This window comes from Podarcis cretensis (assembly GCF_951804945.1).
Source record: "Podarcis cretensis genome assembly, chromosome: 1".
Lineage (NCBI taxonomy): Eukaryota > Metazoa > Chordata > Lepidosauria > Squamata > Lacertidae > Podarcis > Podarcis cretensis.
The window spans coordinates 82,964,423-82,991,554 of record NC_137170.1 but is presented as its reverse complement, the minus strand read 5'-3'; the positions used below and the strand labels follow the sequence as shown (position 1 = coordinate 82,991,554).

The 27,132-nt window shown below is 44.2% G+C and overlaps 1 protein-coding gene and 1 long non-coding RNA gene across 2 annotated transcripts; both read left to right on the top strand.

Annotated features, from left to right (window-relative positions):
• Window positions 1–4,328: 4,328 nt before the first annotated feature.
• Window positions 4,329–5,947, top strand: LRRC10B (leucine rich repeat containing 10B). Its single transcript, XM_079956771.1, has one exon. It carries the CDS (start codon window positions 5,000–5,002, stop codon window positions 5,888–5,890), a length of 891 nt encoding a protein of 296 aa, XP_079812897.1. The 5' UTR covers window positions 4,329–4,999; the 3' UTR covers window positions 5,891–5,947.
• An 18,092-nt stretch (window positions 5,948–24,039) lies between these two features.
• Window positions 24,040–25,867, top strand: LOC307205042. The gene is made up of 2 exons (XR_013833811.1): window positions 24,040–25,564; window positions 25,625–25,867. It is a non-coding gene; the product is annotated as an uncharacterized lncRNA (long non-coding RNA).
• The last annotated feature ends 1,265 nt before the right edge of the window (window positions 25,868–27,132 follow it).

The following is a 27,132-nucleotide window of genomic DNA, read 5'->3' as shown; positions in this document are numbered from 1 at the left end:
TTATCTTTCTGATCGTGGTAAAGAGTTAGAAACACACACACAGAACACTGAAACAGTAGGATCTTTTGTCCCCTGCAGGGTGTGATATAACACCATATAGTAAGGTTTCCCATATGTCCTTGTACTGTGAAACGCAAATTCACCCACCTACATAGCTAGTAGGGTACAGCTTCTTTCATGCATTGTGCAATAAACATTCACACAGTTGGGGAGCATTGTATGGTGTGAAGTAGTGGGAGGTGCATGCAGAGCTGGAATTCCCTGTATCCTTTAATTTTGTGACCCATATGAAAAGCCTCTTTCTCCTGTGGCCAAGAATAGTAAAGACAACACACACACACACACACACACACACACACACACACACACACACACACACACAGAGTACCCTCCCCGCCTCACTGTTACATGAACACAGTCTCCCTTCCCCTTTTCAGCATGGAACTGACACCTTGATTTCTCTTTTCCTTCAGGTGCAATGCACACCATTTCAGCTCTGGTTCTCAGTTTTCTGCCCAGTATTAATAGGAGTCACAGTGTACTGCTTTCCTTTTTCCATTTCTCACATTTCTCTCTGTGGATGAGTTTTCACTCCTAGTCAATGTTTCATGAGCTGGTGGCACAGGCTGCTCCAACACTGAAAATGTACCACACACGTTGCAGCTTTAAGCTCAGCGTAATGATATCTGGCATCAGATCAGTTTCTCATTGTGCCTTGGAATGTGACAGCATGTCTGATCTCTTCTTCAAACTAGGAGGAAACTGAGATGGTTCTGCCACATACACACCTCAGCATGTTGGTGTCCAACGACCTAGACAGAACTCTCCTTGAACTTAGTTGGTGCATGGAATGCATTTGCTGCTTGATAATGAAAGAGTTTAATGCAAGCCAAGATGATTCAAAAATGGGGCAAAAGGAATGGCTGGTTTTTGCATGTGTGTATATAGAGTTAAACAGCTAGCATGACTATAGCTTTTAGGACAGCTTTTGGGATGGGAAAAGAAAGCAGTAAAAAAGCAATTTAATTTAAATCCTTAGTTCATTAAGGGTACTATCGGGTTCTTTTTGTGGCCTCATGGTGTGACTGTAATATTGCAAGCAAAGGTTTTCATTAGCCTGATGCCTCTGAGTGCCAATAAAATGTTTCCTTACTTTTAACTTTTTGCTCCAAAACTTTCTCCCAGCCATCCATAGTTTAACTTCTTTGAAATTTTTAGATTGTTATCTGATGCCACCTCTTTCCTAGTGAAGCTATGTGGGGCTAACTCCATTAGAAGCTCGCCTTTAAAAACCATTCTGCTATTTGATCATTTCCGGGCTTGGGTTTTGTTTTGCTTTCAACGTCATCCTCTCACTTGTCAGCCAGCACATGACTAGAAGAGTCCTGTACGCGAGGATCATCTCCTCCCTCTTTCATAACCCTGACATCTTCATCTTTGCGTACACCCTGCAGAACTGCACCCTCTTCTAGGCTGTTCTCTTACATATCTAATGTGCTGCCTGAGCCTCCCTCTCTGCTCTCTCCCTCCCACTGAATATCTGTGTTTATATTTCCCCAGATGGATTAGTTGCATTTTCTGAAGATAGGCAGCCCATGCTGTTTCTTGTCTTCAACTTTGAGTGAGTAGGGGGTTCTTGTCCCAAATTGTGTTTTGTTCTACACACTGTGGGTGGGTGGGGTGGAGTGTCTTCCACATTTGTAGAAGCCTATATAACATATGCTGCTGCTGCTATGTGTGTGTGTGTGTGTGTGTGTGTGTGTGTGTGTGTGTACAAGGGGGAGGGGCAGAGGTACAGATCTGGACACACTGGGCCAAAAGGGTTCCCCATTCCACTGTATGTGGTGTACTGGTTGACAATGGTGGCAATTTCCTAAAAAATGGGCTACTACTTCATGGTTAGCTATACATAGGAAATATAGAAACTGCCTTACACTTGGTCCATCTAGCTCAATAGTGTCTACACGGACTGGTGGCAGCATTCCATGGTTGCAGGTAGAAGTATCTCCCAGCCTCATCTGGAGATGCTGGCAATTTAACCTGGGATCCTTCTCATGCAAAGCAGATGCTCTACCACTTAGCCATGGACTCTATTATACTATAGGGAAGTTTAAAATGGGTATGGATCAGATCTGCAACATCAGCTGGTAACTATGTCTGCAGAAGGCAGAGAAGTCTACATATAGCTCTGGAAAAAGAATCCCCATCACCTTTACAACCATCTGGAGTGAGAATAATTCAGAGCGAGTGTCACTCATGACGATGGAGATATAGATATATGACTGAGGGGGAGTTGGTACTGAAATAACAAGCCTACCAATGGGGATACGTTAATATAGTTCATGGGGAATAAGGCAGTACTGATCTGACTGTGTGCTAAGCAAACTCTGTGTATAGAACTCTGAGGTTCTGATGTGCCTGCAAATAAAGTTAATGGGAAAACAACTGCTCATTTTTATGGGAGCTAGACCAGGATCTGAAAGAGCCTTATTTTTCTCATCCTCTGAATGTGCATTTATCATAAATGTTAGCCTCTATTTTATGGATGGGATTTATGCATTTTAGGCAGGTGCAGGAATTCTTTTCTACACACTGTGGCTATGGCCACATATTTACTCCTATAACTCATGTTTAAACATGCTCTTTAATATGAGTGTTTCTGTATCTTAAAGTTTACTTCAAGGGCAGAAGGCTGATTTAGGGTGAAGATTTAGCATGCTTTGCTAGTCTATGCACCAGATTAGAAACCAGTGGCATGTAAGGGAGCAAATCTATATTATTATTTTTGAACAGTCATGCATAGGGATACTTTTCACACGATAATCAGTTCTACGTGGCAGCTTAGAAATTTGAAGTCACCAAGATTCCTGAAGCAAGTTCTCCTAACTTAAATAGCCAGTCTTTGGCTGCCTGAATGTAAATGTTTAGCTCTTGGTTCACAGACTTCTGTGTTAACTGAATAAAATCTAGTGTTTTCTATACTAAACACTGATTTTATATAACCAGAGGCCAGAGTCTTCATACAACTGTTGTACCTTTTAATGGTTTGCCTAACCTGATACTGTATTTGTTGCACTGACTTCCAGCAGCAGATGCGACGAACTGACGTAATACGACAATCAGTGCCAAATGCGCACAAGAAGTCTGTGTGGATTTGCTTTTTATAGATTGTTGAAGTACTCAAAAAGCTACTTTTGCCAGCAGTGCCTTGAAAACCAGCTCATGCGGAGTTCTGCATCTACTCTTGTGGCTTTTGCACCACAACTTCGGCACATGGCACCACAGCTGCAAATCACTGTGGATACCATCCAGCAAGCAGCTGTGACAATGGGCCTTCAGTTTCTCAGCTGTAAAATGTGGAGAGCAATCTTTCGGTTGTTACAAGGATCAAGCTCTTTAAAAAAGAGTTAAGTCTGATAAGTCTGCTTACTCAAAAGTAAGCCTCAGTGGACACAATGGGGCTTGCTCCCATGTGATTGGGTGCTGTTAGTTTCCAACCAACAGATGCTACCCTGCAGTATTAACACTCGTGTGTGCCTTCTCTTTAGGGAATCTGTGGCAGCAACATTACTGGGAAGCCTTTTGGCTTTGCAGTGTGGACTTTGGGTGCTGGGGGGAAATCGACCGTCGTCCTCACTGTGGTGGTTGCTGCTGCTGCTGCTTCCCACTCCCGCCCTTTTGCAGCCCCTCGTCACATGGGCGTAGCCAGGGGGGCGCAGCTGCAGCTGATAATAAAAATACCAATTGCCTCGCAGATAACTCTGCTCCCCGCCTGCTCCCCCTAATAAATCTGGCTACGCCCATGCTTCGTCCTCTCTCACTCGCGACTCTCCTTCTGGGCTTCTGTACCTTCCGGGCGCCACACGCAGAAATGGACCTCGGCCGGGGGGGGGGGCAAATCTCCTCCACGTCCCTGCATCTCCTAGTCGCGGGTGGGGGCGGGGCGGGGGTCGAAGCAACGACCAACCTGCACCTGTTGAATTGCCACCTGTTAGCGCAGCAGTTTAAAGGGGAGGGAGCCACGTGTGAGGCGGCGCTGTCTATGGCGGAGCCGAGTGGGGCTTGTAGGGCGTGGAGAGGAGGGAGCCGAAGGGGGCGTGTAGCCGGGACGAGGCTGCCGCTGCTGCGGGCGAGCGAGGGGCGGGGCGGTGCCTGCCACCCCGGCAGCCGTTAAAGGAGCCCTCGCGCGAACGCCTCCCTCCTCCCTTTAGAAGACGGAGCCACGAGGGCCGGGGCCACGAGGCGTGGCTTCTCGCCGCCCCCCCCCCCCGCCCTCACAGGTCAGTTAGCCGGATTGGTTTAAAAAACTCCTCCACGCTTCGCAGGCTGTGTGTCGCGGGAAGGGGGGCGGCGGCGGAGAACGAGAGCGTAGTCCCGCCCCGTCCGAAGCGTCGGGCTCTGCCATAGGCTGCCGATCCCGCGTGGAGGTTTCCATGGCGACGAGTCGCTAGGCGCCGGGCTCGTGTGTGTGGGAGCCGAGCTCAGACCTAGCAGGGAGCCCCGGAGCGAGAAGCCGGGAGGGCCGAGGTCAGCGCCTGTCTGGACGGACGCGCGACGGGGCCACGCGAGCGGGGTCCCTGTTGAGGGCTGGAGCGGCTGCTCGGTCCCGGTTGCCCTCGAGGAGGGAAAGGTGGGCTGCGAGAAGAGGCGGCAAGCAAGCGAGCGGCTCTGGAGCGGGAGTTTCGTCCGCCCCACGCGCCAAGAAGCTCCTCTCCCGCCCTCGAGGTCCCAGGAGCGCAGGGGGCCGCCACCAGACTCCGGAGGAGGCCCAGCTCGGAGGGCAGGGAAGGTGTTCTGAGGGACGAGGAGCAGCAGGAGGTGGCGGCGGCAGCATCAGTTCCAGCCCTGGCAGGGAGAACCATCATCCAGCGAGCCCTGGTCCTAACCCCGGCAGGCCAGCCTGGTGGTGGGCAGGGACCTCGGTGGTTGCCATGTCTCCTTGGAGCCCACTGGGCAGAGGTGGTGGCCTTAGTCCTGCTGGCAGCAGCCTGCCTTGGCTATGAGGATGGGCAGTGGCGGGTCCTCGGGGAGGGAGGAGCGGCTGCCCTCAGCTGCCGAAGAGCAGCTGAGCGGCGGGGATCAGATGCTGGAGCTCTCGGGGCGCCACTTGAAGAAACTGCCCTTGCCAGTCTGTGCCCTGGGCACCCTGCAGAAGCTGTACATCAGTGGCACGGGGATAACGGAGCTGCCTGAGGAGATCGAAGGGCTGCAGGAGCTGCGTATCCTGGCCCTGGACTTCAACAAGCTGGAGGAAGTGCCTGAGGCCCTGTGTCGCCTGCCCAACCTGACCCGCCTCTATCTGGGCAGCAACCGCCTCTTTGGGCTTCCCGCAGAATTCTGCCAGCTTACCACTCTCCGTTGCCTGTGGATCGAGAGCAACTACTTGTACCACTTCCCTCGGGTTTTGCTTCAGATGCCTTGGCTGCAGTCCCTGCAGATGGGAGACAACCGGCTCAAAACACTGCCCAACGGCCTGCCACGCATGAGGGGACTCCGTGGGCTCTGGCTGTATGGGAACCGCTTTGAGGAGTTCCCCAACTCTTTGCTCCGCATGACGCAGCTTCACATCCTCGACCTTGACCGCAACAAGCTGACTGAATTCCCTGACCTGAGCCACCTGCGGAGGCTTCGGCTCTTCTCCTACGACCACAATCCAGTGGAAGCACCACCCAATGTGGCTGACACAGTGCTGGTAGTAGGCGAAGGGGCTCAGGAGTTTCTGGAGGCTAGGGAGGAACGTCTCCAGGCCCTTCGGGAGCAGGAAGAAGAAGAAGAGCAGGAGGAGAATGAGTCTGAAGTTCTGCAGGCCCAGATGAAAAATGACTCCTCCATGTTGGATGATGGAGAGGGGAGTTACTGTGCCCAGGAATGTTCTCCAGAGGAGACATGAAAGGCTACAACAATTAATATGGCTGCTGCTGTAAAAATAAAAATCTGATGGATGTTGGTAGGCTTTTGGCTCTACTGCTTGACAGGGTATTGGGAGCTGGGCATGCACTAGGCTCAGGAGGAGCCACCATCTCTGAGGCAGGTTGATGGGACCTTGGTGATCCCTTGTAAAGAACACATGACAGCAACTCATCAGAAGGCTTGCTGTCTTTTTTCTATGTGGAGCCATGCTTGACCCTAGCCCATATAGCTGTAGTGCACTATGGGTAACTTGTAAACACCATAGGAAAAATTATTCTCATGATGGATCATTTCCTTGCATCAAATCTTTGAAATGCTAGTCCTTTTGACCCTCGCTCAAGATATGGGCAATGGTCACATCCTGGTGGAAAAGTACAACCTGCCTCTCTGGGCAGTAATCACCTCCTTGGGCTTCCTGCAAAATTCTGCCAGCTGAAGACTTGAAGTGACTTTCCTGTGCTGCTCTGAGAGTCTGGTGTATCTTTGGGCGATTCCTTTCTGGTTGTTTGGTATGCTACAATGAGTCTCGACAAGTCAGGATAAAGCCATCTTGTTCTCTCCCCTTCCTACCTATTCTTACCCACCTTGAACTCTGAGCCCCGGAGGGCTACAGAGTTGAGTGTGTGAATGTAACATCTTCTTTCATCCCAGGATTTTTTATCCTACTACTGGAATTAGACTTGGAGAGAGAAACGTCCTTTGGACTGCTCCGTCCAGCTGTCAGGTTTGAGAAGAAGCTCATGCGAAAGCTTTGTTTGTGCAGAGAGCTCCCGGTCCAGGAAAGAGCTTTGCCTCCAGTCTTTGTATGGTGGGAAAGGAGCCTTGTGCCTTGCCCTGCTGCTTTTCCTGACTTTTTATTCCCTTAAAAGGGCACAGAAGCAAAACTGGTATGACCTGGGCCACTGCAGACTTCTTGTGGGTCTTGGGTGGATGGGTGGCAGCCACAGGACTTTCCCCCCATCTCGGAAGGTGGCAGGTTCATTCTTGTGGGGGCTGTCGGGCTAGATTTGTATTAAATCTAAGCAATAAAAGCATGTCTAAGAAGGGAGTAAGAAAGGAGGAATGTGGGGAGGGGGGCACAAATTCTCAGGGAGGTTTCTCCAAAAGCAGGAGACCAAAGCTCTTGGGCGGCATCAGGGGCTATTTTTAAAGAGTATTGTAAACAAAATTATAACACCTGGTGAAAGGAAGCAATGTTCTCAGGCATTCATGTTGAGATATATATGTATATAAACGTCTTTTTCCTCTGCCTGTTTCAGCACTCCACTCATTTTTGCACTTCTCTTTCTGTCTCCCTGATACCTCTTTGCTTCTGACCCCCTCCCGCTGTTCTCCTCCCCTCCATTGCTCTCCACTGTTTTTTTCCTTCCTCTCTCCTCCAGCACACACCTCTTCGTCAGCTGTCTTTAGTCCCTCTCTGGACCAATTCCACTATGTTCAGCCTCAATCTCGATATCTCTGTTGGCATGGCATGGCTATCCAAGCATTGCCAAAGTTAACATCTTTGTCTTGGAATGAATTTCAAAGAAGCAATGGGTGTTTATGCTATGCTTCTAATTTTATTACAGTTTATTTCTCTTCCATTGGCTGACTGCCACAAAACATTGTGCTACTTATGCCATCTCTTTTCTTTCCCTATATACCGCCCCCACACCCAGTTTTGAAGTTTCTGATGGAGTGGGGGAAGGATTCCTCTTCTGTGGAATGTTGTGCAAAGAGACTGAATGCAAAATATCTGTGTCACTTTGGGGTTGGTTTCTGAGAGGTGATTCATACGAAATGTTTTCACACTCTTTATCAGTTCAGCCACATGATCATCCTAACTCACGCCTTTAAATAAATCTATTACCCTAGATCTGTGGTTACACACCTGGGAATGTCATGTGCAGAGTTTCCACCCGACAGCTAATATGGTGTTGTCTACAATTGAACTCCACTGAACTACTGGCAATTATTGTCAGAATCCACTTCCATTTTTAGCATCATACAGTTAACTGCAGCATGCTGATTGTGTGAATAAGCTTCTGCCTGAACTCTTGGTTTGCATAGTGTCTTGACGAACTGCAGAGTTGGCAGGAACCAATTTGAGCTTTATGCATTCTATTCCAATTAGGTCAGTGTTTCCTAAACTTTTTTGTTTCTCATTAAGAGTCTCAGCAGTTGTCTTGTTTTTATTGGGGTAACACCTTTGATTATTCTCGCTGAGAAATAATTACTAACAAGCTTGCAGTGCTGAATTACCCCCATCACAACATCTGATGGGAAGTGTTTGTGTGGCACAGATGACTTTTGAGAATGAAAGGCCCTGTTGTTAGCTTGATTTTAATTTATGTCCTTTTAGCTAATAATTTTCCTTTCTAGGATGTTATACAGTATTCTAAAAGTCGAAATAAGTCCTTAATGTCATACGTCACACATCTCCTTTGGTATTAAGGACAGTCCACCTTTGACAAAGTTATCCTTGGTAGCCAAGCCGTAAGGGCTATGGGAAGGTGCAATGGGGAAAGGTGCAACAGCTTTACTAATAATGTGGGGTGGCCCATACAGTGAAGAACAACTGAGTATTTATAGTACAACAAAATGGCAAGAAAGGGATGATATTCTGATGACTAAATGTTATTGGGGTTTATTTGTATGTTTGGTTACATCCATACTAGTTTTATTTAAAGGTGCTGAAGTATTGCCTTTCTGAAATTAGCTAGAAACAGAATTAAAGTGGTAATTATACCTCTTACTAACTATAGCACTATATTAATTGCAATGCCCATCCCTATGATAATGTTCCAAATATCTAAGATATTTACTCAGAAGTAAGTCCTATTATGCAAAGATCCCATGTGACTTTAATTAGAAGCTTCCACTTTGTAGTTTAAATCTCCAGTTTCTTTGTTTTTTTTATGAGCCTTGGCTTTGCTGATGAATGACTCCTTAATCAGTCAGTGCCTTTCCTCCAACAGGCCTGGGGACTTTAATTTCTGTTTTCCTCTTTTCTTTCTTTCTTTCTTTCTTTCTTTCTTTCTTTCTTTCATAGAGCTGTTTTGCAATTAATAAAGTAAAAGAAATATTAAGGGGAGGAAAACAGTATCTAAAATGCCCACTGGTGGGGAGCAGGAACTGATTTAATTAAAGGGCAAATGAATCAATAATGCCCAGACCATATTGAACAGTAAGCAATTAGAGGCAAAAGCTGCAAGTAAGAAGCTTCTAATTAAAAGCACAATGGTGTGAGAAGTCTCAATAGAGCTGTGCTTGCTGAAAGAAAGCTAGTGTTAAGTTCTTTTATTATCCTTTTTCTAAATGAAGAGAATCACCACAAATCAGGTCTGGAGGAAACAGACAACACAAGAGAAGTAGAATGCATCATCTGGATCATGGGTGGGCAAACTAAGGCCCGGGGGCCGGATCTGGCCCAATCACCTTCTAAATCCAGCCCGCAGACAGTCCGGGAATCAGTGTGTTTTTACATGAGTAGAATGTGTCCTTTTATGTAAAATGCATCTCTGGGTTATTTGTGAGGCCGGTCTGGTGTTTTTACATGAGTAGAATGTGTGCTTTTATTTAAAATGCATCTCTGGGTTATTTGTGGGGCATAGGAATTCGTTCATTATTCCCCCCCCCCTCAAAATATAGTCCAGCCCCCCACAAGGTCTGAGGGACAGTGGACCGGCCCTCTGCTGAAAAAGTTTGCTGACCTCTGATCTGGATCATTGGTAAAAAGTGAATGAATGAATGAATGAATGATGGCAGTTCCAGACTTAATGGCTAGTGTGCACTTGAGGCACTTAAAAATATTAAACCCTTTAACCCAAATACAGTTTTTGAAACTATTGTTGCTTACTATCCCTGGCCACTCAAAGCCAAGTGAAATCAAAATGTTTTACACTGCTTTGAGAGGATGCTTGCTCAGACTCCCTTAAGTCTTCAGGGGTGTTCCACAGACAAAGGGCAACCACTAAGAACACCTCTCTGTGAGTGCTGTGAATGTTAAACTTGAGAGGGTGCTTCCAAATATTATTGGAGCTTACAATGAAGCAGAGGGATGGAGGCCGTTGGTCAGGTATGTTTGGCCCAGTTTGTTTAGGGCTTCATAAGTCCCAACACATTAACAGTGTGATCCTGCACATGCCTACCTGGAAATAAACCCCACTTGAATTCAGTGGAACTTACTCCCTGGAAAGTGTATATAGGACTGCAGCCTAAATTTAGCCAGTAAGGCAGTAAAGAGCCAGTGCTGATGGTCTATCATGGGTGTCATATTCTTCTTGTGACCTTCAGAAAGTGAGAAGTGATGTTTTGTACCAGTTGACATATCTGTGCTACTTTTGAGGGGCTTACCCACAGAAAACATAGCCACCTAACGTAGAAATTGTTAAGTATTAATTCTGAGCTGATCTTAAAAGAAAAGGCTGCAATAGAGTTTAAGGCAAGGATTCACTTGAGTGTCTAAATTTGGATAAATAAATCCAGGAGCACCTGAAGACAGTGAGCCTGATAGTACAGAGTGTGCTCAGAGTGTCAAATTCTGTCCAAGTCACATGATCCTCCAGCCTTTATTACGTCAATCATGCTGGACATAATTACCATCATTTCACCTCTCACCCAGCTCCCTAAATTGAAGAAATTAAAAAGATAGAACTTGTATGCCATCTTTCCAAGAAATGCCCAGGGTAACTACACGCAACTTTGAACTACACCCAACTTTGCTCATAAGGCAAAAACTGTTCAGCCCTGGCAGCAGGTATTCTTGGCAGGGTGAATGTCAGAGCTGGATTATTCAGAGAGCTGGATTGAGAGTTGGGGTGACATGGTAGCCAGAGAGCTAGGAATTGGGTGAGATCACTAGGTGGTCAGAGGCAGGCAAGCTACGTTCTCTCAGCTTAATAACAGGGGGGGAAATAGCACTACCCCTATTTTTCAAGACCATAATAAAAATTATATCATGATGATAATAATATAATAATGAATATATTTATTGTTTATTGTTTATTCCCCCAATGCACAAAGTGCTTACAGTAGTGATAAAGAATAATAAAGCACATGTAAATAAAAATAATGCATGACAAGTGCTTTTGACATTTTGACAGTGCTATATCCATTTTAATTGATACAGTTACTATTCCTTTAATGACCTTGAGAGCCTCTTCAGCCTTGCTGTGCAGCAGTAAGTAGAGGCAATTTCAAAGGCTCCACAAAAGTGCTCCAGTGCGGACTTGCATTTCAGGTTGTAGAATAACATTGCTTGGTTACAAACAAAGCTATTGTTTTATATTGCCTTGGCATCTGGAATTCTTTGTTTGGGATGGAGGTACCACTGAGTCCTTGTGAGAAGCTGTGGCCAAACAATGTTGTGAGCGACTAGAGAAATGTTTTCATTTTAAATTAGTTGGTTTGGGCATTTTAGGGAAGATTTATTCATGAACTGTTTTTCCAGGCTCGTTCTTTCACAGAGGCATTTTCTTTGTATCCAGAAATATTGATGCAGCTGCTAGAGATTACCCAATCCCTCCTGCTAACTGCAAAATACTGGTTCCCATTGCTTGATGCCTTGCAGGTACTAAAGTGCTTTTTATTGTGTGGGAATACTGGGAATTGCAGAATTCACAGGGCCTTGAACTCTCAAGTTCATGTTATCTGTGCCTAGCATTCAAGAATTATTAAGCCAGAAATGGGGCAGTCAAGCCCTCCCCCGGCTCTGTTAGGAGTTTGTGTAATTTTTTTTTTTAAAATCAGTGGGAGAATGCTAAAATAACACTTCCTGGCTTTTGCATCCCTAGGTTCACTTTATTTTTAGATCTCTCGTCCTTCCTCTTCCTCCTCTTCTTCTTCTCCCCAGTATTTTTCATAGTTTTTGGGTGCTTTTTTTCTCCACCCCCAAGCTTAAAGAACCTTTCAAAATCATGCACATTCCAGCTGGTGAGGCATTGGAATGAAAAGCACATATTGGGAAGCTTATTATAAAATCTGAAGTTGGCAGCACTTCTGCTGTGTTTATTCAGTAGAATTCGCACTTAGTTGTGGCTCTTTGAGAGTCCCGGGTTTTGATCTTTGTTGTCTTAACACGGCATTGTTTTGGCAGCACAGATCTTTTCCTTTAGCTTGTGTGAACCTTTGGAATGCACTGTACTGGATGTTAACGTGACTAAGTAGCTCATGTAGAAGTCTGTAGGAATCCATGTTGGAGTCTCCACATCTCATTCCAGGATGACTCACTTTTGCTGTCATTATGCCCACCCTCTTTTCTCTCTCTTTCAGCAGTATTATCTCTTTTCTTTTTCAATCCCCTATCTTGTCCCTCCTTCTACTAAATTCTGTCAAAGATTGTTACACCTTCATGATCATGCATGACTAGGTGTTGTACTGCACAGAGTGGCCTCCTCAGTATATTCTTTGTCTCAGAGCTGGGCCATCCAGCCACTGTTAAAAGTATTGCTATTTTCCCCCTGCCTTTCCTTTGTGCTCTTGTACCCCTGCTCTGTACTGTGTTTGACTGAGCCATGTTTCCGCTGTCCCTACAGGGTGTACCCATGACTTTTTTCCCAGCTAGAACTCGCCAGAACTTAGTTCTGGCACCTCTCAGGTTGGCGCCATTGCCATTCTAATAGAACAAGGGAGGCATTCATGGTGAGCTCCAGCGCTTCTTTTTCTAGAAAAATAGTACTGGGTGTACCCCTCTTCCCGTTCTGTTTTGTGTAGAAATACCTCAGGGGGAGCCATGAAGATATGACACCTCAGCTATGCATGCTCACTAAAGGTCAGGCTTTATAATTATGTTAAAGACTCTTACAATGACAAGGTATGTGTGCTTAGGTATAGTTGAGAGTGTGCTGCATACAAAACCCAAAGAGATAGAGTATGTGTTAAAGTGTGGGGCATAACTTGTCTCTTGCAACTTTTGAGAGCTATGTTGTTTTCTTTCTGAGTGAAACTGGGGGCCATTTTCCCCACTCCTTGTTCAAAAATGGATAGGGCTGCCACGGGTCCCATAGAATTGCTTTGGTGGCTAGATCTGGCCTCTCTTCTATCACATGATCACCCTTGTACTTATGATCCTAATTCTGAGATGAACGTAAAGGGTGTGCATTTTACCTCATGAACTTGTTTTTTAAAAACACATGCAGCAGAAGACTGAAGTCTAGATAGACTTCAGCAGGCTTTGTTCCAGGATAACTGATCATGTACCCAAGCCCAAAAGGAACTCTGATTAGTTAGATCATAGATAGCTTTGCTACTGTCAGATTGAGGGATTCAGATCTTACCAATCTTAAACTGGTTGTGTATCTGAACATCTTGAACCATCAGCGCTGGCTTTATTGTAAATAATAATAATAATGAAACAGGGAAATGTTCTTTGATCACTGGCATGATATGCTTTGTATCTTGTTTTAGTATCAATGCATCTGTTTCCATCTGTGCTTTCTGACTGCGCTCCCAAGGCTACCAAGTGGAAAGGAAGTCTTTGAGAAAAAGCATGGTTTGGAAGGGCTCTGGGTAAACAAGACTACCAAGATGATGGAAAGAGAGGAAGGTATACTCCTCCTTTCAAGAAAACCCTTTTTTTAGGAGGGGGAAGTTGGCAATGTAAAGTGAATTGAGTATTTTAAGCTATGCTAAATGTAATATAATGATACAAAATGACCATGATGGCTCTTTGCAAGGAAGGAATATAAACAGGAACATCTTTCAGATGCCACAGCTCTGTTGAAGCCAGTGGACCATCTGTGCCCAGCTATCCGAGAAAGGCGCGTAAGCCTCTTGCAGTTCTGTTTCAAAGGCTCATCTAACTTGGAAACTTGGAGGTTCAAAGTAGAGGCACCCTATCTTTTATCTGGAGGTGACATTGGGTAGTTGGTTTAGGATGTATTGCCATAGTGATCCACAAATGTCTACATTAAGCTTCATAAGATTTTGGCAATATCCTGAATTGATTCACTGTCTCATTTAGCCAGAATTGTCTGTTCTTGACTTTTTTTTTTTTTTGCTCTCCTGTTTCTCAAGCAGACAACTTTCCCAGCCAAGCTGGAGTTGGGCAAAATGGAGATGAGCAATTGAGCATTGTTACATGTTGTGGTGTGATAATTTGCATCACCCCTCCTGCACCCAATTTTCCTACTATAATCACTGGTCAAACACATTCAAAAAGTCGGGTTTCCCTGTAGAAAAATACTCTTGCTTCTTCAGGGAAGGTATGCAGATGCTCTAGCTCATAGTCAACATGGATCTTATTTTTCCATGTGGACTTTTTTTTTACACATTTGCCCACACAAGGGTGCTTTCATTTGAAGTTGTAACTCAATGTTTTCCCATCCATACTGCTGCAAGGTGCTTGATGGCATGCTTTCACACTGTGTTTTTGTCCCCTTTCCTCTCCCTGAGTTTCAGAGACCTGAGGTCCATTGTGGTGTTTGTTTGCCTATGCACATGGCCATTTTTTGCAGGGGGCAGAATACAAGTTTTCAATAAATCAGACTTGCACAAAACAATGGGTTAACACTTTTTTTAAAAATGTAGGTGTCTTGTGGCTGGCCCTACCAGCAACCCACTGAGGAGCATCTCACCAGTGGAAATAATAGATGGCACCCAGGAAAACATCACCATGCTCGCGCTCTCTCCCTCTCCCTCCACACAGTTCAGTTCATCCACATTTGAGTGATTCGATTTTATATTGGATCTTTGTTTTCCTTTGATCTTTTCCCCAGCTCTTTCAGGAAAATCTGAATCAAGCAGGTCAAAGTGCAGGCTGTTAGTTGGATGAGTACAATATTGTGTGGGCAGCATGAACATGGTGTGTGCACACAGCCTTACAGTTTAGATTTTTCATATCAGGTGTATCAGTAGTTACAACCTGGAGACTTCAAGAGAGATTTTACAAGCAAAAAGAAGATATATTTCAAAGACTTACATTCCAATGCCCCAAGGCTTACATTCGAAAAGGAGAGCCTTAAGGAACTTTTTGTCAAAGTATACAGTCATAGGTTCACCACAGTTACATTAACACATCTGTGACTGCTAAGTCTTTCATATTTCTCAGTCTTATTCCAGCTAATTGTCCACTTCAATGATGCCAAACGGTGGGCAAAGGAGTCTGTTCCATAGACTGCAGTTGAGAAGGGTCAGTCATCATAGTGACTCCTCCACTGGCAGGACTGTTATTTCAGATTCACCATTCTAGCCGGTGCCATAGGACTTCCTTAAAGCCCATGTAAAGCAGTCTTCTTCTGAGTTGGGTCACTGCTTCATCCAGCAGTGTCTTACTTGAAGTGGTTTTGGCTTTTCCAGATCTCAAGCAGTTGTCTTTCTCAGCCCCACTACCTTAAATCCTTTTAACTGGCAATGCCAAGGATTGAATCTGTGACATGCTGTCACCGAAATGTGAGCATTATTACTTAGCTATGCTTTTGAGGATTATACCAACCGTATTCTGCTCTTATGATCAATGTGCAGAGGTAATAAGCTGTTAGTGAACGTAAATGTGATAGGCTAGATGGAAAAGGAGGACATTTCCCGCCATCCATTGTAACATTTTCATGGTTTTCTCTACACATGTATTCTTTCATACAAGAAAAAAAAACATGACATTGGCTTTTAGACCTATGGTGCTATAATAGGGTTAATTTTCCCCAACCTTAATGATTCCCTTTAAAATAAAAAAGCAAGATTGCAAGGAAACTGCTGTACAATAAAAATAAACAGATATCTTCTGTTATTGGCAGGTACACGCTGATATTTTCAGTTCATATCTGCAGAGTTTCAGGAATTCAGGTTTTAAAATAAGCACTGGGGGGGATCTATCTATATGAACATAATGAGACCCCTGGAGATATTCAGCTGGAATATGAACTATTGGTTTCATATTCTCAAGCATTCTTAATGCAAGCTATAAGTCAAATCTTGTTGCCATCAGGATGCTGTTTCACTTCACCTGTGATTAAGTAACCAGTCTGCCCAACTCTGGCTGGGTTAAGAGAGAAATATTTTAGACTATTCTTTTCCTCCTTGGTCCTTTCTGCTCTGAAGCATGTGGTCAGCCGGCAAACTTGCTGGCACCAACTCCTTTTGTTGCCTCTTTCCCCCCTTGCCTACTCTCCTGGATCTGGCCTGCAATTCTGCTGAGAAATACTCTCGGACCCTGCAGTCAGCACCTCCAAATTCGGCACCTGAATCCATATTTACATAAAGTTTCCTGCAGCACAATCCTACACATTTCCCCAGAAGCAAAGCCTACTGAGTGCATTAAGGCTCACTTCCAGATAAGGGAGCATAGTTTTGCAGCCTTACCTACCTACTCTGAATGCTTTTCTTTTGGGGACACCACCCCGTCTTCTATTGTCAGCTTCTGCTAAAGGAGAATAGGCAAGGTAAATGCAAGCTGGTTGCAACAGGCATATGGGGTTAGAGATACTGAGGGAGGCATAGGAAAGGAAAGGAAGTTCTCTAAATAAATGGCACCTATCCACCCAATGGAAGCCCCTGTGCCCCTTTCTCTCTAGGGCTCTTTCCATTGCTCATGGAGGCACAGTAAGTTTTCATTCACCTGTGCTTTGTTAGAAGACTCTCCTGATATTTTACCTTTCTCATAGAAGCTGTCGGAGCAGATTAATTTTGGCTTAACATGTGCTGCACAGATGTCATAATAAAGCATAATTACCTTGTCATCCTCTTCACTGGCTTTTCATCTATCAACAATAGCTGTACTTCTCTTCTTCCTAACACATTGTTCTATATATTCCACCTGTGCTCCATAAAGCACATGGCTTTGGGTCACATTTCTGGGTGATTAACCACATGTTGAGTCTGCTTAAAACAACTGCATTGTTTTAAAGACCACCCCTTAGGAAATGCTCGTCTGTTCTTGACACCACAACACATTCTTGTGTCTTGTGCTAATGACGCTAAAGGGGGAGGGCATTTTTCTTGGAAGATCCTGTCATTTCAATCTGCTCCTCTTTTCCGCAACTGAAGGATCACCGCAGCAAGAGCTTAAATCAGAGAAGGCCCCATCAACAGCCAAAAGCTTGAGAAGCTTTCATGAGTAAAGTTCAGTTCAGTTACATGTTTGAGAGCGAAGTTTACTTTGCAAATATTTAGTATGTGTATGTTTGTGTGAGGTGCGAGCGGGGTTTGCAATGCAGGTGAGTGACAGGAAGGGGGAAAGGAATAGTTCTCTCAAGTAAGGAGAGACTGTGCAGTTTGAGCTTGAATCGGTCATCCCATTTCCCCTAACATGCATGCCCAGAAGCAGAACTGTTTTGCTCCTGTGGCAACATTCCTTTTGTGTTCTGAAGGATCTGGTCACCCAAACACCTCTGGCTGGGCTGTGATCGTCAAATAACCAGCCCATAGAGTAGATCTGTTCTGCAGAAGTTGCAAAGTCCACAGCTGCTGACTACCACTTGACTAAGATGGCTATGGAAATTGTATGAGTGTGAGACTGAATATGGAAAGCCCCAGTTTTACCCAGGAATTGCCTTCTAATCCACCCTTAATTTTTAACCAACAGGTCAGTTGGGGCTAGTAAAGGTAAAGGTAAAGGTACCCCTGCCCGTACGGGCCAGTCTTGACAGACTCTGGGGTTGTGCGCCCATCTCACTTAAGAGGCCGGGGGCCAACGCTGTCCGGAGACACTTCCGGGTCACGTGGCCAGCGTGACATCGCTGCTCTGGCGAGCCAGAGCCGCACACGGAAACGCCATTTACCTTCCCGCTGGTAAGCGGTCCCTATTTATCTACTTGCACCCGGAGGTGCTTTCGAACTGCTAGGTTGGCAGGCGCTGGGACCGAGCAGCGGGAGCGCACCCCGCCGCAGGGATTCGAACCGCCGACCTTTCGATCGGCAAGCCCTAGGCGCTGAGGCTTTAACCCACAGCGCCACCTGCGTCCCCTTGGGGCTGCGTCCAGTTGGGGCTGGAGATGCACAAATCTGTTAACTTTGGTTTCTCTCAGTTTCTCATTTTCCCGATCTTAAATTGTGTTCTTCCTATTTCTGCAGCAATTTGTGATTTTTGTTTTTTTTAAAAAAGCAAGCAAGAAAATTTATCAGCATTGTAATGTGAATTTCTCCTAATATATATGTTTTTGTACCCATTGGTTGGGAAACTGCAGTGCAAAATTAGGAGATTCAAGTATTAACTTAAGAAGGGTGAATTAGGTTATCATTAAAATGCAAACAAATTTCTCCCCTATCCCTAGTTCTGTCTATGGATGCTTGAGAAATGAATTATTTCTGAAATCTGATATGAACTGACTTGAGCCACGCCTCCTAGACTAATCTGCAGATTGGACTGTAGAGCTTCTTTGGAATTGTGCACTTCAGCAAATTTTGTGATGGAATCCTCAGCAAAATTATTTTAAAATATGTTTCATATATTAATACATTTAATGCATGGGCAAAGCAGAGGGTAAGGAAGGGAGAACAGAAGACAGAGAATCCACTTTTTCTTGGGTCGTGCTGGGCTCCTACTGGAAAAGTGGACAGTAGTGATAGGGCATTCTTCCCTCCTTTTTTGTATGGATTTTGGAAGTTATTTTTAAGTTTCCCAGCATGGATTCAAATGAGAGAATAATAAACTAAATCATTGCCAGTTCCAGGGCTGGCTTATTCTATCCGCTGTGACTGAAACACCTCCTTTCCCCCGCTCTGATGTTGGTGCCCCCAAAAGTTGTAGACCCAGCCATAGATCACAGATCTGAGGCATCTTATGAGGTTGGATCTCCCTCTCCAGGGATGGATTTCTGTATTTGTTCACTTAAGAGGGAGATAATCCAGATTGTGGCAACTAGACTGGTGACTGGGAGTGGCCGCCGAGACCATATAACACCGGTCCTGAAAGACTTACATTGGCTCCCAGTACGTTTCTGAGCACAATTCAAAGTGTTGGTGCTGACCTTTAAAGCCCTAAACGGCCTCGGCCCAGTATACCTGAAGGAGCATCTCCACCTCCATCATTCAGCCTGGACACTGAGGTCCAGCTCCGAGGGTCTTCTGGCGGTTCCCTCACTGCGAGAAGTGAAGCTAAGGGAACCACGCAGAGGACCTTCTTGATAGTGGTGCCCACCCTGTGGAACGCCCTCCCATCAGATGTCAAGGAAATCTGACTTTTAGAAAAAATCTGAAGGCAGCCCTGTTTAGGGAAGTTTTTAATGTTTGATGTTTTATTGTGTTTTTAATATTCTGTTGAGAGCTGCCCAGAGTGGCTGGGGAAACCCAGCCAGATGGGCGGGGTATAAATAATAAATAATGCTGTAATAATAATTATAATATCCCCACCCCACTGTATTGCCCCTGAGATCCTCCCAAGGACCACATTTCAGCCTTAAATATGTTTAGAAATATGAATTTTAAGGCATATCGGTTTAGAGAATGTGAGAAAATACATCTGAAAGTATTTAAAATGTGATTAAAAACAAAAAACCACTGACCCACAGGTTAATGCAGAAATGGGATTGACTGGATTTATGAATGAAAGTGACAGGAACTCGAAACAGACAGATCCATCCATCCCTAGTTCTGGCAAGGAACAAAATCCCCTGAATTACAGGTCATCATTGTGAAAGGACAAGTACATTTTCCCCCCACTCTAAGAGGGAGAGCCAGTTTCTCTGTGTATACCAAGAAGCTTGTTTCAGCCTCTGCAGCTGCAGACTTTCTGCAAGGGCTTGTTGCTCTTAAGCAAGATATTCTGGATGAGTGTTCCAGTGCTGGCAGGAGGGTTGGGGGTCAGGTCAAGGGAGCACCCAGCCACAAATGTTTTTATATTTATTTTATTGGATGTTCACAATGGTCTTGGGTGTGCAGGCTGTTAGAATTGTGCCTTCTTTGGGAATATCCAGTAGAGGTGTATGACACACGTGGAACTACCTAGCAACCGCAATAGCAATGAGTGTGTTGCCCACCTAACCTTTTGGAAACCATAAGGATGGTATTCTTCTCCCCCACTCCCTTTTTAATGACAGAAAGAGAAAGCCAAGTGTTGTCTTATTTTACTATCCTTTATTATTTAGACCAGGAGGCCTCCTCTACAAAACAAGGGGCCTGGTTCTCCAAAAATATGGTTCTGCAAAGAAAACGTTCCTACCTCGTAGACATCAGTGATGATGAAATCACACTGGCTTAGTAGTAATAGTAGTAGCAGTAGTAGTAATATTTTTCCCATCCTTTTTTGGTGTGTTTTATCAGGTTTTATTATAAAATATGTCTGCTCCATGAGTTTTAAACATCTCCAAACACAATAGGAAGGAGGTGGCAGCTGAGTCTAGCTGGACTGCCACCTTCACTGCTAGGAAAGAAGTTGTCTACAGTGTAGTCATATATTTTTTTTCACCTTTTTTCTGTTTGCACACACTATGTTAGATGGTTATCATCACATGAAGAAGAGATACCTGAACAAGATACAGCTAAGAGCTCTAGAATTAAAAATGAATACACAACTCTCCAAATTCCAATTGTACAAAAGAAACCGCTTCTGGTTTGGGGGAGTGGTGGTAGGCGAGGGGGCAGGAAATACTTCGCAGGGAGGCTGGCTGGAGCAGTGGCTCAGTTTGCCAATGGTGGTAATAATACTTTGTGTGTCAGTAGTAGCACCTCTAATCAAAGGCTATCCTAGCATTAGGGGATCAGTCTGAACTACGTTTACACAGACTGATGAACTTTCTGCCCGTGACATCAACGGAGACATCTTGTGCAATGCCGCTTTATTTAACATGTTCAAGGCCCTGATTTTGAAAGCCTCACACCATCCCCTTGTGAGGTAGGGAAGCATTATTATCACCATTGTACAGTAGGTGGGCAAACTGAGGCCATGAGAAGTTTGCGTACTAACCCAGAAAGTTGCTCCATGACAGAGATAGAAAGAGAATCCAACCATCCTGGTGCTTTGTGTATTTATCTGTATCTCTACACACAAACACACAATGCTTCCTGTCAATTTGTATGGCTCCAGTTCTCTACCAAGCCACTCACCAAACCACCCCGGTTGTCAGCCAATCAGTGCCACCATTGCTGTCGGCCAGCAATGTGAAACGAGGTTACTTCTGTTTCCTGTTGTGTGCTACCAGGTTTATCAATCTTGAACTTGTCTGTTTTTTAAAAAAGTGAAGCTAAGAATGTTTTATGGTGATTGATTGGATTTGACAAGATTGTCCGGCACTTGAGATGACTTCCTTCACTGGCGAGCTCTTTTGCATAAAACGTGCACCTATCATCAGTTTACATACAGCCTGAAGTCTCATCGGCTATCTACTGAGGGCAGAATTGAAGAGCAAGAAGTAACTCTGACGCCATTGCAGCCATTCATTCCCGCCAGATCCACATGAACCTTGAAAGTGAAGCTGCACAATTCATGGAATGCAGGTATGTTGACAAAAAAAGGACCCTCTCCATTTGCTGATGAGATGCCACAATGTTCCTGGTTTTTCTCTGCTTTCCACCCACCAATGATGTGAAGGCTTAGTGAAATGCACACAATGACATCCTAACACAGAGTAAGTACATGATACTGAATGCTACTGGGGAGAGGAGAATGGTGCATGTAGGTTTTTGTTCTACTTTGAGGCTGATGTGGTAGAAATGAACAGGTGCCAGACTTCAAAGGTCACTCTTGCTCTTTAATCCAAGAAGCTCACCTCACCTCATGATCATTAACAAACAAAACAAGAACAATAGTAAGAAAGGACCCTGCGATGCCAGCTTTATTGTCTCTTGTTTTGGATATGAAAGTTAATAAGCTTGTGGAGTTCTGGTAACTTCCTGGTGTTTACCTTGCAAGCATGAGGTAAAACTAGAAAGGTATCCGGTGGCTCCGCGGCTTTCCCATTCTGGCTTGTGTTTGGATAGGAGGGAATATAATTTCACTGTAAACTTCAATGTTAGGCTGGGGGCAGAGGCGAAAACAGGATATTGGCACAGGTGCTCAGTACAAGGCTAAAATCTCTTTTCAAAATAATTCTAGTCTGCTAATCATAAAAAGCATCATAGGAGTTTATGGAAGTAAAAGCATCAGTCAGCGCCACCAAAGTAGTACAATCAAAGCCAATATAAAATCTGGCTTGTAGAGTAGGTGGGTGGGAAGCTTCTCCCAGTATAAAATTATTTGGTTTCTGTGTGATAGGCATAATGACAATTTGGGAGAAGCCAGTGTTACTAGAAAACTGGACTCTTGCATCAAAATGGGAAACTATTATATATGTCCTTTCAGATCCATCACTGCTTATATCAGGCCTGCACTGCCTGAGATCCAGCAGGCCAAATACCAGCAATGGATGCCACACCAGATGCGCCATACATCTCCTGGCTGCTTGGGACTGTAAAAGCAAAGTCAAGAGTTGGTCAGTGGGTTATCTGACACGTCACCTTCAAGGCTACTAAGCTGTGTTCTGCTTGGCAAGTTAAAAGTTGTGCACATCTAATATAGAATTTCTTTCAACCCGTTTTTCAAGAACGAGGAGTGAATTTCTCAGGATTACTCAGCTGCCTAAAATGCCAAGTAAGCTTTTGCTGACATGGAAAGCCAGTCATCCAACCATCTTATCTGCTATTATGGTCATTGTGTGACTCTCTCCCCCATTAATAAAACACTTGCCACCCATAATTGTCAGTGTCCTGTTTCCGCTGCTGCTTATACTTTCCAGTGATAATCACAGTGCAGAATCCGTAGTGTCACCAAGGATCTGTAATGTCATGACGAACTAGATAATGACGCTTGTGAGCTTCTCATGATGTGGAAGATCCAAATTCAGTTTGTTGTGATTTATACAGCCCTGCAATTTGTGACTATTTGGGGCAAGCCAAGTGTACATGAAAACACCAGCAACTCCCAACTGCTTTGTGAATTTTAGACTGGGACAGAGAAGGATTTTGTTCCCGATAAAAGCACCTTAGCACTTCAATCCAAGAAAGGGAATAATGGTTTGTAATTTTGATGGCCTTTTTCTCACACTAAATAAAAAAAAACACAAAAACTGGTGCCCTTTTGTGGATCGCCTGTTAAAACCTTTACAAAAGACGGCATCAAAGTTAAATTGGGCACAATTCACTAACAGTAGAAGAAGTCATTAATAAATAATAAACATTATTATTAATAAATAGCTTGATGGACTTAATGATTATTTTACTGCAGACTTATTAGGAAGCAGCTGAGAAAATGGTTCTCACATTGTCTTGGAAAAGAGAGCTGATAAAATACTGAAATAGGATGTCATGTATTTCCCAGTTTGCTTTGGCATTAAAAACCCCATTGTTTCTGATATCCCACTACTATTATTATTATTATTTTTGCATCTGATTGGCTGACAGCTGTACAAGAGGGGGCACAAAAATAAAAAGCAGGCCCCTCTCATTTCAATACAATTTGGTTTTATTTCTCCATTAAGACATTACCTATTAAACAAACGTCAATTGCTAAATCATGTCTCACTCTCTCTCCTTCTGCCCTCTTCCTCAACAATGGGATAATAAAGAAACATATAAAAACCTCCTTGGGGCTCTTTGATTTTTAAAAAGCCTGCCCAGCTGAGTGGATGCCAAGAAATGCCATGATGGGAAAAGAAGAAGAAAGAAAGCCAAACCCCAACTCATTTTCTATAAGAGCCCTGATTTTTCCCCAACTTTCCCCCAACTAACTGGGGTTTTTCTCCTATTCCTGCAAGCCTCCTTTATTTTCAGCAGTGTATTGTTACATGTATAAAAATGTGCCTACCAGAAATATCATTTAGGCATCTGTACATCATATAGAAAAAAATATACTGTAACACACTGACTAACTCAACAAAATAAAACACCCTTAAATTCCACCACCCCCAACTATTATACATATTATGACAGTCAACCTGCTCAAGGATAGCCTGAGAGAACAGACCCATTGGTTAACTGCTTGGAGGAAGAAGCTGAATGCCCTATTTTATTTGATTTTAAGTGCTGGAAGTTTGGCTCACACTCCACAGGATTAATGACCCAGGACAGAAGGAAGGTATTGAATGCCCTATTTGAGTTTTCCTCTGTACAATGGCCTGGCTGGGCGAGTACAAAGCTCTGGAGGAGAAAGGAGCTTTCACAATCTATCCACTGGTGGACAGATCCCTCCTATTCGACTCAAGTAGTATTCAGTGGCAATGTGCTGTTTACAAAGATGGCTGCAGGGTTGTGAAGTTCATTATCTGGAGGGTTCATGGCAAGGGAAGAGCTTGTGAAGACTTTTCAGTAGGACTGTGAAGAAGGTCAGATGAGGAGGGGAAATTGGTAAATCAGTCTGTAGCATAACACGTGAGGATCTGAGCAACTGGAGGAGAGTGAAAGAAGGTGGGCAGAGTGTGTGGGTTGGATTCAAGTCCCTACTCAAAGTAGACCCATTGAACTCAATAAGCCCATGTTATCCTTGTCTCTTAACATCACTAGGCCTATTCTGCACAGGACCAGCATTGAATACCATGCCAGGAGCATACAGGGGAATAGTGGGAAGCTGGGGTGTGTGAGAATTGATGTGAAGGGGCAGCAGAGCATGATAGGTTTTAGGAGGAGCACATAAGTAGGACTGCTCAGGTAGATTTGCCTGGAAAGAGGTTGGAGGCATGGACAGCTCCTCATCCCAGTTTTCCAACCAAATATTAGTATCCAAGTGCTACTCATGTCACTGCAATTTTGCATAAAATCCACATTTGGGGGCCTGGCTTATGCCACAGCTGCTATTCCATAGCTTGGGAACCCCAAGAATCCTGCTATCCATTTGCCCACCTTTGTCAGCATTTTCTAGGGGTCCTGCCAATCTAAATGGCCTCTATCCACTCCACTGCCTTTCTACTACCATCCAGTAATCAAGTGGAAAATGCACAATTTAGTTTTGGTGGCAAAATAGTCCAGAGCTCCTGACAGTATCAGTCATCCTGAAACATTCCTGTCACTTTGCATATAAGAGTGTTGTGCTGGCTGTTAAACCAGCAGTCAATTGGGTCTTTCATGACTCAAGTTGAGCCAGTGATAGCCCAGCGATGCAGTGTTAATAGAACATGAGTGCCACCTAGTGGGTACTTTTAAGCATGCTTGCATCTTCCTGGCTTTTATTTCTCATCTGCCATGGTACTTGGAGCAGAAGGCTTTACATTATGATTGCTGTCGGTGACAGTCAGCCTCATATATATCATCTCAAGGCTTAGGAGTTCATATCAGATGGGCAATTTTGTGGACTGGGAAACTGCAGCCACCCAACAATTTCTCATTGGGAACTAGATGGAATGATAGCTACCTTTGTGCTAAGCAAGGGATAAGTGAAAGGCCTGTGACCTGGACAGCCAGAGCAAAAAATGAAATAATGCTTGGCTGGTAAAGAGCCCACTTGGCCCTCACATTAGAAGCAAGTAGGGTTGTATCCAGTGCTCATTCTATGCAGAGTAGCTCCACTGAAGTTAATTGGGTTTAAGTTAGCCATGTCCATAAATTTCAACTGATCTATTCTTAGTAGAAATAACACTGGAAACAAGTCAAAAACCTCTGGAAGCAGCTGCCAAAACTGGCAAGCCCAGGGGAAGGAAAATATCATTAGGACTCTATCCCAGCAACATTGATAGAACTTCTTGCATGCAGAGATGGCTTAAGAAATGTTGGCGCTAGGGGCAGAGAATCCAAATGTTACCACCCCTCGTAGTAAAAATACAGTACAGTGGTACCTCGGGTTACAAACCCTTCGGGTTACAAACACTTCTGGTTACAAACTCTGCTAACCCGGAAGTAGTTGCTCCAGGTTGCGAACTTTGCCCCAGGATGAGAATGAAAATCGTGCAGCGGTGGTAGCAGGAGGCCCCATTAGTGAAAGCACGCCTCAGGTTAAGAACGGTTTTGGGTTAAGAACGGACCTCCAGAACGAATTAAGTTCATAACCTGAGGTACCACTGTATTATATTATGTAGCACTTCATATAATATTAGAATAGAATTATATTAAACAACAGTTTCTCCCTGCCTTTAAGGACTGTGTCTTTCAAATAAGTTAATAGGAGTAATTTTGAGTCTAGCTGAACAGGGTGTTTCAACATGCTTCTTATATTAGATACCATTTCCTGCTGGTATTGTTTTTGCTTCAGGGCAGTTCCACAAATAGTGAATTAAATATGCTGTAACTGAGTTGCATTTCCAACAGTCATCATTACTGGTATAATAAATTCTAGCTATTCTAAGTGGGGTTAAATGCCACATTGACAGTAATTCCTCTGAACTGCCTATATATTTCTAGGTGTCTCTTGAGATAGTTACCCCAATCACTGCTTCCCATAACACAATCTATCTTCTCCCATATGAGTAATCATTCGATATATATGAGGTCTTTTCATTTCCATATTCATTTTTCAAAGTTATCTGCCTAAATCTATAAATTCTCAGCTGATTGTTTAAGAAGAATGTGAAACTATCTATATCCACATGAATCCTGTTTTCCTTAAGCTGTCCCTCATTTCAGCAATGGGCTTTCACTTGATTGTAAGAGGTCAGAAAATTTCTCAGTTCCAGCTTTCTGTCAATCAGAGAACAGGCTCGTAATGCCATTTTTGTTAAAACTGTGGATGAAATAAGGTGGAGGCAGCTGGGGAGATAGATGTGCAAAGCAGCAGAGATAAAGGAACTCAGAAATGTTTCTTACTACTTTGATGTTCAAATTGAGAGAGAAGATGGTTCTCCAGAACAGTCTGCCAACCAAGGGAGCTGAATGCACACCTTTTGAGCTTTGGCATGGAAGTGTACCAAACATATCACACAAACCTGTGTTTGGCAGCATTGCCTATGCCTATGTACCCATGGAGAACAGGGACAAGTTAAGACTCCAGAGAGGAACAGGCAATTATGTTTGGATTTGGTATTGGAGGCAGATATTACAAAGTGATGAACTTGAATACTGGAAAGGTCAGCACAAGACATGCGGTTCATTTTGATGAGCACAGGAAAGCTGACAAGAGATAGATTTTTCTGAGGAGTCAGAGGAAGAAACACAAGCCCACAAGTACTTTCCTGAATTGATGTCCAGATCTGCTTTCTACTGTCACACCACTTAGCACAAATGATGAGCAGCAAGGAGAAGCAGAGGAGTAGAGTCCAAGCAGCAGCACTCCCTCAGGGGAGGAGACTGATGAGGAGATGCCTGCACTTGGTGATGAGGAAGATGATGTGACTCCAGAGACAGAGGTCAGGTGCTCATTGAGACCCAAGAAAGCTATTCCAACTCCGCAACTGCTCTCCATCACAAGTCGGCATC

Coding starts and splice junctions, on each gene's coding strand:
- LRRC10B (XM_079956771.1), top strand. CDS start 5,000: ATGAGGATGGGCAGTGGCGGGTCCTCGGGGAGGGAGGAGCGGCTGCCC.